At 41.5% G+C, this 14,528-nt stretch overlaps 1 protein-coding gene across 2 annotated transcripts in view; it reads left to right on the top strand.

Annotated features, from left to right (window-relative positions):
- The window catches only part of aqr (aquarius intron-binding spliceosomal factor), a 44,563-nt gene that overhangs the window by 26,758 nt on the left and 3,277 nt on the right, over positions 1 to 14,528 (top strand). Inside the window, exons 28-34 of one of the 2 annotated variants that reach the window (XM_034563180.1) lie at positions 1,333 to 1,470; positions 1,573 to 1,644; positions 2,444 to 2,631; positions 2,752 to 2,923; positions 6,202 to 6,372; positions 11,195 to 11,280; positions 11,630 to 12,123. In XM_034563180.1, coding sequence (XP_034419071.1) covers positions 1,333 to 1,470; positions 1,573 to 1,644; positions 2,444 to 2,631; positions 2,752 to 2,923; positions 6,202 to 6,372; positions 11,195 to 11,280; positions 11,630 to 11,648 — 846 coding nt within the window. In that variant the 3' untranslated portion in view covers positions 11,649 to 12,123. Of the gene's footprint in view, positions 1 to 1,332; positions 1,471 to 1,572; positions 1,645 to 2,443; positions 2,632 to 2,751; positions 2,924 to 6,201; positions 6,373 to 11,194; positions 11,281 to 11,629; positions 12,124 to 14,528 lie in introns of those variants that run through there. The other variant, XM_034563179.1, reaches the window with a different exon arrangement.

Genomic DNA, 14,528 nt, shown 5'->3' on the forward strand with positions numbered 1-14,528 from the left:
CACTGCATCACAGCACCTCTCCCTCCTCCCTCAGCCTCACCCATGCTGCAGTGAAATCTGTACACCCATTAAGAGGTATAACTGTCTGTGGTGCAGGTTAGACAAAGCAACATTCTGCTGAATTTGCTTCTCTGTCTGACTCTTCAAATGTTAAAGTAGTTTGGAATGAGCTGTCATATGAATATACAAAGGATGTATTGCTAGACAGACAGATAGACAGCAACACAATCTGCCTCCTGGGCTCCTCCTGAATAGACATCTCCTGTTTCCTCCTCTGCAGTCCCACCACATCTTTACCGCTGTTTACTTTTTTCTCTTTTCCCCCTCTTCTCAGTATCTGTGAATCTTTACCGTCTCGATTTCACCCTTCAACCGCTCTGGAGCCATGGGGGTTAAAAATAGATCTCATCAATATTACATGTTTTGATTGGTTTAATATTAATGCTTAAATAGTAGCGCATCAAATATTTATACCCCAGTGCTGTCCGAATCTTCTTCTTCCCCTCTCCCTTCCCTACCCCCTACATAGCTAGTGGGGCAACCTGAAAATAGCACGTCTGTTTACCCATATTCCTCCTCTGTGCTACACCCACCCCCCCATACGCCCGCACGCAGCGTGGTTTTCATACTGCCATGATATTTGCACTCTCAAGTGAACTGATTCAGATGTTGTGAAAAAACAGTCCCCACATTTCCAGTCATATCAGAAAATCTGGGCTGAAGTGCTCCTCAAGCTGCAGTTATTGAAAAGCAAGCCCAGCCCTATCTGATCTTTGTTACACTGCATTATGGGAAAAGAGGAGACAGTGTTTTCAAATGACAATGGAAAGCAGAGGGATTATGTTAACAATGTGTTTAATGAAAGTGAGTTGAAGTAGGTTGCTAATCACGTTATCGTCATTTGGGGCTATTAATATGAGTATGAATCAAAAGCAGAGGCTATTGGAGCGCCGAGTTTTACATTTTGTCAGAAGACACAAAGATGTATTGGTGTTGTATCTGAATATTAAATGGTGCCTTTTTTCTTTTTGAGGTGTGATTATTTCACCCTAGATAATCACCTTACCCATCATCATTGACAATAGTCATCCATCATGTTGTCAGAATGCCATTTAAGTTTCCCATAAGGTCTGAAACCAAACTGAACTTCATTCCCAATAGATAAATACACATCTATTTAAGTTCAATGTTACCAAGTTCCTCTCAGTGTTCATTATACAAGTAGTTTTTGTATAATAGGAGGTTGCAGTTTTTTGCTGTTTGCGTTCCCAAACATGTATGTGCGCAGGGATTGACTCCGGATCCTCATCTTCTCTCTCGTCTATCTTTTAGGAGTTTAGGGCCTTTGAGTTGCTCAGAAGTGGACTGGACCGCTCTAAATATCTGCTCGTGAAGGAAGCCAAAATCATTGCCATGACCTGTACACATGCTGCACTCAAACGTCATGACCTGGTGGAGCTGGGATTTAAGGTACGCTCTTCTTGGTTAACATGAACACAGAAAACTGGTTACGCTTATATGTAGTGCAGTTCATTTAAGTACTTGGTTTAAATTGCTGATTCTCTTTTTTAGTATGACAACATCCTGATGGAAGAAGCTGCTCAGATTCTGGAGATCGAGACCTTCATCCCCCTGCTGTTACAGGTAACCCTGTCCAAACTAAGTCTTAAAAAGCACGCTTTTAACTAAGACTTGAAAAAAAACTACAGCCAGAAAATTCATTGCCTGGCCTAAGCACTGTCATAAGTTCTGACATCAAGCCTGGTTAATCCTTCACTCTGGATTCTGCTTTCTACCACCTGACTTGTTCTGTTAAGTGATGGGCTCCAAACACAGTAATGGTGCTTGTCTTTGGTAGTTGTGCCTAATTGTCCAGAATAGTGCTAATGTCTGTTTACAGATGAGACCATTAGGCACATCAGGCCATCCAGCAACCTCGCCAAATCTCCTCTCTTTATCGCCCTTCTTTAGTGAGTCACAGTGCAAACCTTCTGCCACATATACGTCACAGAGAAACCGTTTAGTCCCCCCCTTCCTTTCCCATTCATTATCCAATCATTCAACTCTTATCAGTGATTTCAGTGATTAAATAAACTCTTGACCTGCAATGGTTGGTATATCAGATTTGTCCGAGGTCAAGCTCCAAATAAACCACATCTAATTAGCAAAACCTGGCAGCATGAGGTAGACAAGCGAGAAAAAAACTGTACAGGCCCTTCATGCTTCACTGCCCTCTGGTACTGTTTTTCTCTGTCAAGTCATTAGACAGAACAACATGTAATAAAGTTGGACAACATGGAGTAGTTGTTGGATTATAATTTCTACAATTTTCTACCGATACTGTGTAAAAATATATTTATTTTTTACATTTTTATATGTATTTCATTTAGGTGTTGTATACACAGTTACCACTTGTTTTTTCTCCATCTTCCCCTCTTTACAGAACCCAGAGGATGGCTACAGCCGGCTGAAACGTTGGATCATGATTGGAGACCACCACCAGTTGCCCCCTGTTATCAAGAATATGGCCTTCCAGAAGTACTCCAACATGGAGCAGTCTCTCTTTACCAGATTTGTGCGCCTGGGAGTGCCCACTATAGATCTGGATGCACAGGGCCGTGCTCGTGCAAGGTGGGTCACAATAGCAGACCAATTTCACAAAGCATGCCCTATCATAGTGATTCTTACTGTGTCCTCACAGGCAGGACGTTACAGTGTCACTTACTATGCGTCCGTCCTCTTGTCCCACAGCTTATGTAACCTGTACAACTGGCGCTACAAACAGCTGGGCAACCTGCCTCATGTGCAGCAACTGCCTGAGTTCCAGGTGCCCAACCCTGGTCTGACCTTTGACTTCCAGCTAATTAACGTGGAGGACTTCAATGGGGTGGGAGAATCCGAGCCCAACCCTTACTTCTACCAGGTCAGTAGTAGTGCACACCACACCACACAAATACACACACAGTACAACTGTTTTTGTACTAAGGACGTCTACTATATAACACAATAGTCCCTTCCACCCAGCCCCTTCAAGGCGTAACTGTTGCACTATTATCCTGCCCCGCAGTTCTGTATGAAAGGTACGGGGGTGGAATGGGGGGGACCGCCTTGTCCCGGTGCTGAGCCGGCAGTGAATGCATTCACAGAGCTGAGCCGACATCTTCGTGAAATCACACACTGGGGCAGCATTATGCCTCCATTGGTTGGCCGACATACTGGTGGATCTTTGTTATGGCAGTATTGCGGAATCTCTGTGTTTAGGGGGTTTATGACTAAAACTGAAATAACATGAAAGTCAACTGGGTAATTTATAGAAAATGAAAACTGTTCATCCATTGTGTACATTTACTTAAACAAAAATGGAATTGAATAGTAAGGTAGACATGTTTTCAACTGTAAAACCCATGCATGAATCCACACAGCCCCATATGCATTACTTCAATTTAGAAGTGTGACAACTGTGAGCACTCATACGCCAGTATTCAGTCAATTCCTCAACACGGATACACACTCATGCACACTTAGTTCCACCAGAGCGGAGAGAACCATATTCCTCTGAATCGGTTGTTTTACAGCAGTTCGTTCATTTTAAAATTGTAATGATTTAGCTAGCAGTCCATATGACATATTCATAACCCTGTTTAGTCTACAGCTACTACTGGCTGCCCAGCACAGACCAGTGGGTTTGTCCTTCCCTCCAGGAGCCAGATTGTGTTTCATCATGACATTGCTGAGATACTCAAGACTGTGTGTGGGAGGGTTGATGGGGATATGTAAACAAAAAAAGGTCCCCTTTGGCACCGCACCAGCACAGAAGCCCAAATGTTACTGCGTTATGTTACTGTGTTATGCTATTAGTGGTTCTGAAAAAACGTTTTTCTTTTTTAATAAAGGATGGAAGCTAAAACTAGAACAGTTGTTAAACAACAGTTTCGAGGACACACCAGAGATTGTAGTTATCAAAAGGCCAGCAGCACTTGACAAGCAAAAGTCAATTGTCTGATGATTACAACACATACTAATATCAGTTGATACACTGATATTGTTGCTACGCTCATGGCCAATGAACATATCTCTGAGCTTCATGAATGTTACTTCGGCGTTCAACACTGTGCATGCTCATGTCCCTTAAGCTTCTTAGTGTTCTTAAATCCAGACCATGTGCACTTCTTGAGGCACCAGGTCACATGAACCTCAGCTCCATTTGCTTGTTGCCATTTCCAGGCTCCTCTAGGGAATTTCTAGTATCACTCACTATGCCTTATACACGCACGCACATTCATGCACTTTCCTAGGAAGCAGACAGAATAAATTGGACACTGGAGAAGCCATTGTATCCAGTGCATGCTGAATGTCTGTCACAGCTGAACAAACACTGCCACAACCATGCGCACCCATCACATTCACAATAAAGTGCGTGTACTCACACACTCCATAGTCCAAAGATCTGCTCGTGCTTCTTCGCCTCATTTGTCAAAAGCACTTTCTACACGGTCTCAGCCCGTTAATAGTTCCCAAGTTGTCAAATGGCTCATAAAGGGTAAGATGCTTATCTAAATCCACATCTTCTGTTGTTAGAAAATGGCTTTTCTCAGCCACTATGCTTGTTAGTCGAACCTTTTCTGCTTCACAAGCTACATTTTAAATTTAGCAAGAGCAGAAAGCATTGTGGGCTTTACTCACAGGTTGACTAGATTTATTGCTCGTATTACCTCATATGCGTTTGTATCTACACCACAATTTCTGATCCCCTCTCCCCTTCTTATTCCTCTCTGTTTTTGCTCTGCAGTCCAACTGTAACCATGCCTCATTAGTATTGTTTGCTGTATTTAGACTCTCAACTGAAATGAGATGTTGACACACTTATCCTAAATATCAACTGAAGTGGGGTCTTCACTTCCTTAATATGATGTACTAAAGTAAATCATGTTTCACAAGGAACCGAACAGAGAGGGACTGAATGGCCAGGATGAATACTGAAAGGCCCTCGAGCACAAAATGTTTCTCTCATTATCGCTGTCTCGTGGGCAGATGAATAATCTGACATGGAGATGATTTATGACCTTTTGCCGATAAATGTTAAATATTTTCCTTTAAAAAAATACAGCTTATACCTAACATTAACTGCCAAACTTAAATATATAATTTCTATCAGTAAAAACATGGTTTTAAGCTATGCATTTGTGACATTTGGAGACCGTTATTAGGGGAAGAAGAACAAAGGCTATCACTGTTTTGATGTGTTGACTCCAGTGCAGCTGGATCAGGAACTGTTGATGAAGCTGCATACATTATTATCAAAGATGTGAGGCTGCAGTCCAGGCTTAATTGAAACTGGATGAATAATGCATACTGTTGGCTTTTTTCTTTTCTTTTTTTGGACACATTTGAAAGACAAAGTGTAGCTTTGGAGCCGACATTCACATGCTGAGGAATCTGTTGGTTGCATAGTGTGTGAATGATAGATGCAACTTCGGCCTTTACATTTAGTCACATTTGAAGAACAAGATCTTGTGTTGATGTTAAAGGCCGCGTTGTTGTTTTATTTGTATGTGTTCCTTTGAATATACATATATATATTTTTCAAGTACCTAGTGCGCCTGTAAACATCATCTTTGTATACAAAGTCTGTCCTTTCCTAGTTAAAATATAAATAATGTGATATATTGTCATTATTTTATAACATTTTGTGTGAGGAATGCCACTGTTGATGATGCAGCCTTTTGTCACATTTCTAAAACCCCAATTGGAGATAATTCCTTCACCATCCTGACTTTTATGCAGGGCTTCCTGTATTTGGACATTTTGTCCCAGCTTGGCTAGTGTTGGTATTGAGTTTTGTCTGAGGCAATTAATTCCAACCCAAATCAGATGGTTACTCATGCATGAATGAGTTGGCTTTCATCTGGCTGAAAATGTAAACACTTGACAGGCGAGAAAGGACGAGAGCGTGATGTAAAAGGGAACGAGCGCAGCAAGGTGTCAAACACAGCAGACACCCCTGGGTTTGCTCATAGGAAGAGAGACCCATGTGTTTGGGTCATCCAGCTTAGTGCTTTGATTCACTGCAACATTACTGTATTGCCTTTTTGAGTTAATTTTCCCAAACAAATTTATTTTCCAATCTCATTACTTGTGTATGATACTGTATAGTTAAAATATGATATTAATCTTACCCCTCCTTTTCTCCTTCCTGTGAAGAACCTGGCGGAGGCAGAGTATTCTGTGGCTTTGTTCATGTACATGCGTCTGTTGGGCTACCCTGCTGACCGCATTAGTATCCTCACCACCTACAATGGACAAAAGCACCTGATCAGAGACGTCATCAACCAGCGCTGTGCTGGCAACTCCTTCTTTAGTCAGCCTAACAAGGTAAGGACCTCGTGCACCAATGATTGTGTTGTTTATGTTATTATAAAGCATGTGACGGGAGAAGTATGTCCTTATGAAATGTAAATTAAGTCTGAGGAAACTTGTTTCTTATACAAAAGAAGCATTGATGTGATCATGAAGCATCCCATGACTGAAACGCACCCGAGTCCACATTCATGTACTTGACACATTTATTCTCTCCTGTCAGGAAGACCAGACATATATTGTCACCTCATATATGCGTGTAGGACTCACTACTTTAGTAGGAACATGCATGACACACATAATATACACACAGTGTTTTCACACCTTCAGCTGTCCGCTGCATTCAGTGCACCAACCTTCTATCCTCTGTTGCACTCTGAAAGAAATTCACAGCTCTCAATTCTCACAAGGCTTTTGCTGTTTCTGCCTCCCATTATTACCACACAGTCTTCTCTTTCCCTCCTGCAACATTTAATAAGGTTTGTTCGTGTGAAAATCCACGTTTTCTCAACTCTCCTCATGTTTGCAGCGTGACACCCAGTACTCCTTGAATTAAGTGGATTTGCATGTTTCTTGAAGGGTGGAAAATTACTGAGCAGTTCATGGACATTTTTAATTAAAAAAAATTTTTTCACTCTGTCACTGACATTGTCCTGCTCCATCAAATCATAGGACTATCAGCTGCTGCAGGTCATAAGACCTAAGAAGAGCAAGTGACTTTGTGCCCAGCCTTTCCCAAACCGTTTACACACCAGCTGACGAAATACCTCTGTACATCAAACTCACGAGGCTTCTGTAAGAGTATGTGTTTGAGGAAAGGATTTAAATGTGCATACTTTGAGAGTGGGTGTAGATTCCATGCTGTGTTCATCCCTGAAGAATACTGTTGGGTTGTCTTCAGCCCACGGTATTCCCCTACTCCTCTTGTCTCTCTCCTCTCTTTCCTTCCTTTACACTGCGTTAAGTCAGCAGCCCGTTGGCACAGTTCTTCATCCGTTTTCTGTTTGTACTGCTAAATGCTTTTACCCGCTAGCCTCAGGTTATGCTTTCCTCTCTCTACATCCGCTTTCCCCCAGCCCATATCATCTCACCTTTCTTTTGTCTCTGTTCTTCAAGCCTTTTACTGACTTTGCAATGCCACAGACTATTTAGGCTCACCAGAGAAAGTTGCAAGATTGGTGTGTAAATGGCACATCACCAGTCATTAGCAGAGGGTCAGCATGCCTCCAATTATATTGTGTCATTTAAATATGTTTGTCTGTTTGTGCAGTGCAAGTGGTAAGCAAGGTCGTTATTCCCACTGGCTAATGAACTTTAAGCATCTGCCCAACCTTTTGTTTGTTTTTTTGGGTTGAAAAATGCTATATAATGATACTATAAAGGTGTTGTTATTTTGTATTTGTCTTGTCAACAAATATCAACAAAAATATCAAACCCTGTCTCCTGATGATCTCTGATTCAGCCTGTATGGCATACATATTTAAAAATATATATATATATATATATTTAAGAATTGGTCACGAACTCATAGGTTCTTATGGAGGTCTTTGGCTCTGGACTAAGCTGCATCCGGCTTTGTTAGTAGCACCATTATATTGGTTTCTTTGGTCTCTTTGTGGGATTTGATGACAATAACAAATACAGAATATCACATTTCTATTAGTACCTTTTATTATAACGCATAAAAGTACAAACCAAAATTGCAGATTTTTACTGTTAATAAATTATCTCACAAAGCAGGCAGAAGTAAATCCGTCTCATGGCCTTGTGTGCACGGTGCATTCTACCACCAGGGTTTGAGTCTTTATTCTGCTGTTTGCATTTTGTGACGTGTCACACTACCTTGTTGCTTTGTCATATCTCCTGTTCTGACAGCGAGCAAGAAATTGTGCTTGGTCATGTTAAATGTCCTACAATGTTAAGATATAAAGTGTCATTCATCCTGCTCATGGCCTCAGTCAGTATGCATGCTTCGTAATAAAGTGACAGTGGTGACAGGCTGTTAAATTTGCTGAGGAGAGGGAGGGTTATGAAAAAGAAAGAGGGGCTCTTATGGGAAAATGCTGAGCTGCTGAAAGGTCACGGCGCAGAGCATTGGGTCCACAGTGTGTCTGAGGATATGTCACAATATTTAAAACTGAGCAACTGTCAACAGACATTCTTCTATACAGCTATGACTTTCATTAATAAGATAAGCAGAGGAGCGACAGTTGGCACCAGCAACAGTCCCAAAATCAAATAAACAAATTAACATACGAGCCTAAGCTGTCTCCTGAATCTCAAAAACAGTTGATATTCATATGTATGCATATGCATCTTTAATGATGTGTTTATTTAGTTTACCCTATTAATTTTACAGACGAGGTCCATTTGAGCTCGCTTTTTTTTTTGTGCTGTATATTTTAAACACCAGAATAGTGTTTATTCATTCAGTTTGCGTATTAAAAACTTTATTACATAAATGCAAACTAGATTAAAAGTCATTGGATCTGTTCCTCCCACCCACATCTCAGCCCAGTTCTTACAGGCGGCCAAGCAATCAAGCAAAACAATATTGACATTTTAAGCAATTGTGATGAAGTTAATCTGTGTTTAGTTAGTTAAGCACATCAACAGAGTCTAGGGGAGATGCATTAGAAGTGACAAGTGTGCATATTTAATCTTCAAAGTTCACCTTCTGCATCCCTTCCACCCTTAATATATGTGGCTGCACATGTGGGATTCTTTCCTTTTCTGAGAGCAGGAGCCTCTTTTAGGACACAAAAGCAAATCTTGCTGTGTGACCAGAACCAGATTATATCAGACGTGTTGACATATAGATAGGGAAACATCTCCCAGCATGCCTTTATTAAGACCGATATGAAATCCTTAGACACGTGTGGATATGAAGGCACAAGGATGAGTCCAAACATTGTTAACTCGGTCATCCCTGAGTGTCTCTTGTGAAAAATTAATTAATCCGACAGTCTGACTTGTGCACAGTCTGGGCTGTAATTGCCATGAATAAGACATAGCAGGAATGATAGTTAGTAAAAAAGAGTGGAGATCCACGCTTGACCATTAGCTTAGAGACGGTACGTCATTGTCTTCATGAGGAGAAGGAGATGAAAGAAAATTACTCAGTCGAATAGTTTCTCTTTGCAACAAACTGTATGTGTGCACAAATGTGTCTCACAGCATATTCTGTGTGTTGTTGTTGTGTCCTTCCTTTATCCACAGACATGCATGTGCCACAATGACATGACCTCTGTAATTCGCTCCCTGGAAGATTTCTCATAAATAACTAAACACCACGCAAAATGCTATGCCGTAGGGAGATTTTCTTTCTGGGCTTCATTGTCACTGTCTGTGGGCTAAGAATAACTCCCTCTCTTAAGTGCCCTTTCTCTGCTAAACAAGTTGCACTGTTTTGGTTGAAACCATGCAGTTATTGCCCCTTTTAAGTCGTCAGTTATAGTCTCCTACGACAGAGGGTGTGCTGGAGTGTGTCTGTGTGCCACATTTGTGTGAACATCTGCATGCCGTCTTAAAGCAGCTGTTTGACTTGAACATACAGCCCACGACGCCTCATGCTATTGTAAAACCGGTACACTGTTGCCTCTGGTGCTGCACCTGTTCTACAGAGCAACAGGAAGACGTAAAGAGGGTTTGAGGATCATTTAAAGTTGCATTAGCTAATCGGCGGTTGATTATTTATTTAGACTGGTTGGTTGCTGTAGTCCTGGACATATGTGGCCTCTCGATGGTAGCAGATGTCCTATTGATCCACTCTACAGGATCAATATAGAGAGGAAAGGCCAACCTTTTTACATAACTGCATAGTAGTATTTTTTTTGTTTAAGAAGGACTTAAGACCTGTTTTGTTTATTTAAACATTATTTACACGCAGTCTTGCTTTATGTAGATTTAGGCTAACATTATTTTATCTCCCTGAAGATGAGATCCTATATTGTTATGACCATTAGTTTTGGTGGGATGGCAAACCTCTACACATAATACAATTCTTGTGCTTGTAAGTTTTAGTAATGTCTCCCTTGAAGATGTACATACTTGTACCTTTACTTTATATCGAAGAGCCAGTACATCACTTTTGCTGAAAATATGTGTGTGCATGTAACCGCTGAATGCTGATAATAATCTAAGTAACTGTGAACACACAAACTTCGAGACTGGTAGAGAGGGGGATGTTCCAGATTTATTTATAAATGTTTTAATACTTTCAATTGGATGTTTAGTTCAACATGTTATCCAGTTGTACAGTCTATACTAGTCTGAGATTTTTGGAAATGTGTTTTTTGAGGGGGAGGTTAACGGGTGATTGTATATCAACCCTTTCCCCTCTCCAAACTATCGTGAATATATTGGCTTATTAAAATGGATTGTCAGCCGGCTGTAGGAGCAGCTATACGTACAATACAGCTAGTTAGTACTGAATGTGTAATGGGTTCCGTTTGACAGGGTTGCATTTCAATTTCTTTGCTTTGTATCAAGTTGAAAGTGCGTTTTCTTTATTATGAAACGTGTAACAACACTGGTGAAAACTCCGTTCTTCATGTACAGGAATGAATATGCTTCTCAGCCAAACAGGATTACTCACATTTAAAAGCAGATTGGCTGACACAAGCTTCCTTTTGCTTTGAAGAAGAAAAACAGAGAGAGACACTTCTCCATTCTCTGAAATCATCTCTGATCCAGTCAAGCAGCGTGGCCCCCAGTACCTGGGCCCGGAGTCTCGGGCGTCAAATGCCCTCTAAGCCGAATTAGCCCATGTGGCCCACAGGGATTACAGCAAGAAAACGCAGGCATCTATAATTAATATGTTTTTGTGTCTTTGCAGGTGACAACAGTGGATAGGTTCCAAGGTCAGCAGAATGACTACATCATCCTCTCACTGGTCCGAACCAAAGCCGTGGGACACCTGAGGTAATTACTTAAAATACATGCCAAGCAGAAAAACTTGCCTGACTAAAAATAGACACTAAGTGGATATTCCACACACAAAAAACTGTTTTATAGGATCTACTCCCTAGATACACATCAGCCAGGGAAACAACACAGCAAAAATGTTGGCACTTAACTGAAACACCAACTCTCTCAGGAGGGTTTCTCCTTTTGTCATGTGTAACTACTAAACGAAGTTTGCTAAAGGACAAAAAAAGACTAACACTGTGGCTGTCTTGAAGTATGCATGATCTTAATTTGAGGCAGGGAGGATAAAGTGTGCTTCAGGATCATGTCTGTGGAGCTGACTGTACTTTTTGTTCTGGTTAAGAGAAGCCATTGTGCTCTGATGATTGGGGTGAGACTAGCAAACAAAGAGCGTTGCTCTGATCAAAGGCATACAGTCATTAAGAGACAGGATGGCTCACCAAACTGCAGTGGTAGGTTTTATGGGTTTTTTGTTCCATGTCCCATTGCTATCCCCTCAACGATACTCCCATGCTGGCTTCTCTTCTTCGTCTTCAGTCTCCTTATCTCTGTGCTCCCTCTTCTCTTCACTCCCACCTCCTTCCTCATTTCACTGAATTGATTTGTAGTGAAATGGCCTTTGAGTCCTCGGCTGCCATGACATCCTGATGAGCTCTTCACATCTACTACGCTCCATGTTTTAATACCAGACGATTAAGGCTAAACTCTTTCCCAGTACTTCTGCTTACCATGCTGGCCTCCGGTGCAATTCCAACAACAGCTACTGTACATCACAGCTTTATCACAGCTGTACTGCCAGTGCATTCACCCGCCCTCACATTGGACAGTCTGCAAATTGGAACCTCTGTGTGAATATAAGCCATTCCTTTTGTAGCTACAGAGAGTGGTAGTTTATCTTGCTGGCAGCAACTGCTCTCCTCTCGGTATCATTCATTTGATCTTGTCTTACACTGGATACTGCACCCTGCCTTATTCACATTCTCAGCTCGCATAAAGTTGGGAGGTTGTCAAAGGTTGTCCCTTTAACAATGTGCTACAACTATAGTTATCAGTCCATTAAGGGTTGAACTTCAACGGCCTGAAAACCTAGTTTTATTCTTACCATGAGTGATGAGGTCATAGAAATAGAATACAAGTGATCATTTAACTAGTGTCAAAAGGAAATGGTGATTGTTGTAAAGTGTGTTACACTCACTAGTTTTGAAACCTCTGTTCAAGCCTACCATCTGCATTAAGTCGCGGGTTAATGGTCATGTAGCAATTCCTTTCTAGCAGCAAGGCAATGGACAAAAAAGACCCACTCCATGCTTCTTCATACTCCACTGCTCTTTTGGTTTTTACTGTAAAACCTCACCACAGTAAGTCCGCCACTTGCCGAATACGGTTAGTTCGCCCTCTACTATTTCTATAGATGAGTTCCATGAACTAGCAATTTTCTGTATGAGTTGAAGCCGTTTATTTTATATGAATATTACGCATTGAAACCTGGAGCCTGCATCCCCCACAATGCAACATGCCACCCACAATTGTGGCGTTTGGGTGCGTTATGCCAGTAGCAGCTAATGTGGCTCCGGGCTGCTGGCCTCAAGCAGAGATGAGGAGTGGGATACCGAGGTCTGGTGAGCCCACATTAACAAGACCGACATAATTGGCGTTGACTCAAGTGATGTCTTTTGAGGCAGTTTATCGATCACTGAGCATACTGCATACTGAAATCACTGATGTACAACTTAGAGGAACGTACAGGAGGAAGATTGTACCGTAGGACTCTTACTGCATCTGTGCTCATGGCAATCTGTTGCCGTGACAACCACAGGGGACGCAGCTGACCATATGACACGCTGACCCTCGCTTTGACGGGAGAAGTATTCCTGCTACGACACACAGGCACGCATGCAGGAGCACACTCTTTGACAGGGGAGCACAGATCTAGACACGTTCTGACATGTACACACACACACACACATGTGAGAACACACACGCAAATGGTATTTGTCCACTTTGCACTGCCATGTCACAGCACAGGTGGGCGATTCTCAGTGGCGGCGTGTCCACAGGCCGATCATGCTTCATGATTGGCTCATCTCTTCTCGAGCTCTATGCTCCGTTGTTTTTTTGTTATGGTTGTTGTAGTTTGTCTCTGTGGAAATGTTTTGCTTTCAAGCTTAATTTTGTAGCATGCTTGAAATGTGCAGTTGCAGTTTCAAGCGGTTTGCTTAACATTACATAAACCTACCGGCTGCATTTGTTAACTCAATCATAAACCCTGCAGAATGGTTTCCATAAGCCTTTTTTTTTCCTTCTACATATTCATGGAACTCATCATGCATATTGTAAAAAGTAATCCTCTTAATCCAGGGAAGTGCTCAGGTGGACATACATTTCACATTTTTTGGCTACATTTCAACATATATATATGTGTGTATATATGTGTTGATGTGTGTTTGTAAGTGTGTACATACAAACATGGGTGTGTGCCAAATTCTTGTACATCAAACGAAAGACTGTTTCCAGTATCACCACAGCTGCTTGAATAAGCAAAACACTCCCCCTCATATGCTCTGCCTTCTCCCGTGCTCTATAGATTTCTATAAAAAAGTATGCTTTTGTCTCAGATTTACAGGCCAGCTGGTCATATCAAGCTCCATTTATGTTTCGTATTCAAACACCTAAAACACACAATGGTTACAAAGAGATTAGATTTTGGGGTTTTTCTTCTTCAATGTCTACTGTATTCAACTTAAATAATAATAGATGGATGTATACTATGACACATTGTATCTTAAGCTTGGGCTGTCAAATGCAGTGTTCAACATGTTTTTAGTTTAACTTGCTAATATAGGCATTCGGTGGTAATTCTCTAAAATGGGACCGGTAAACAACCTCTTTCGCCACTAGAGCCAGTCAAGCGGATGCTGCCAAATTACTCCCCTGTCTATAATCTCTTAATTCTACTGGATGAAAAAATAACCTGTCCACCCGCTCTTATACTCTCATACCTCTCCCTCTCTTTGTGTGTCTCGGTCATCCCTGCCTTTTGCCTTTCACTCATGTATTCTTCTCTTAGCTTCTCTGTCTCCCCTCACCTATTGCTGCTTATCCTTCACTAAACCTCTCTCCTCCTACTCGGCACTGCTTTTCCCCTCCCTTTACAGTCTTTATTTGATCCTTCCACTTTGATCCCTTTATTTCAGCTTTAGTTTTTGCTCCATATCTATGATATCTTCGCACTTTCCTTCCAC

Source organism: Cyclopterus lumpus, chromosome 22 (assembly GCF_009769545.1).
Source record: "Cyclopterus lumpus isolate fCycLum1 chromosome 22, fCycLum1.pri, whole genome shotgun sequence".
NCBI classification, from domain to species: Eukaryota; Metazoa; Chordata; class Actinopteri; order Perciformes; family Cyclopteridae; genus Cyclopterus; species Cyclopterus lumpus.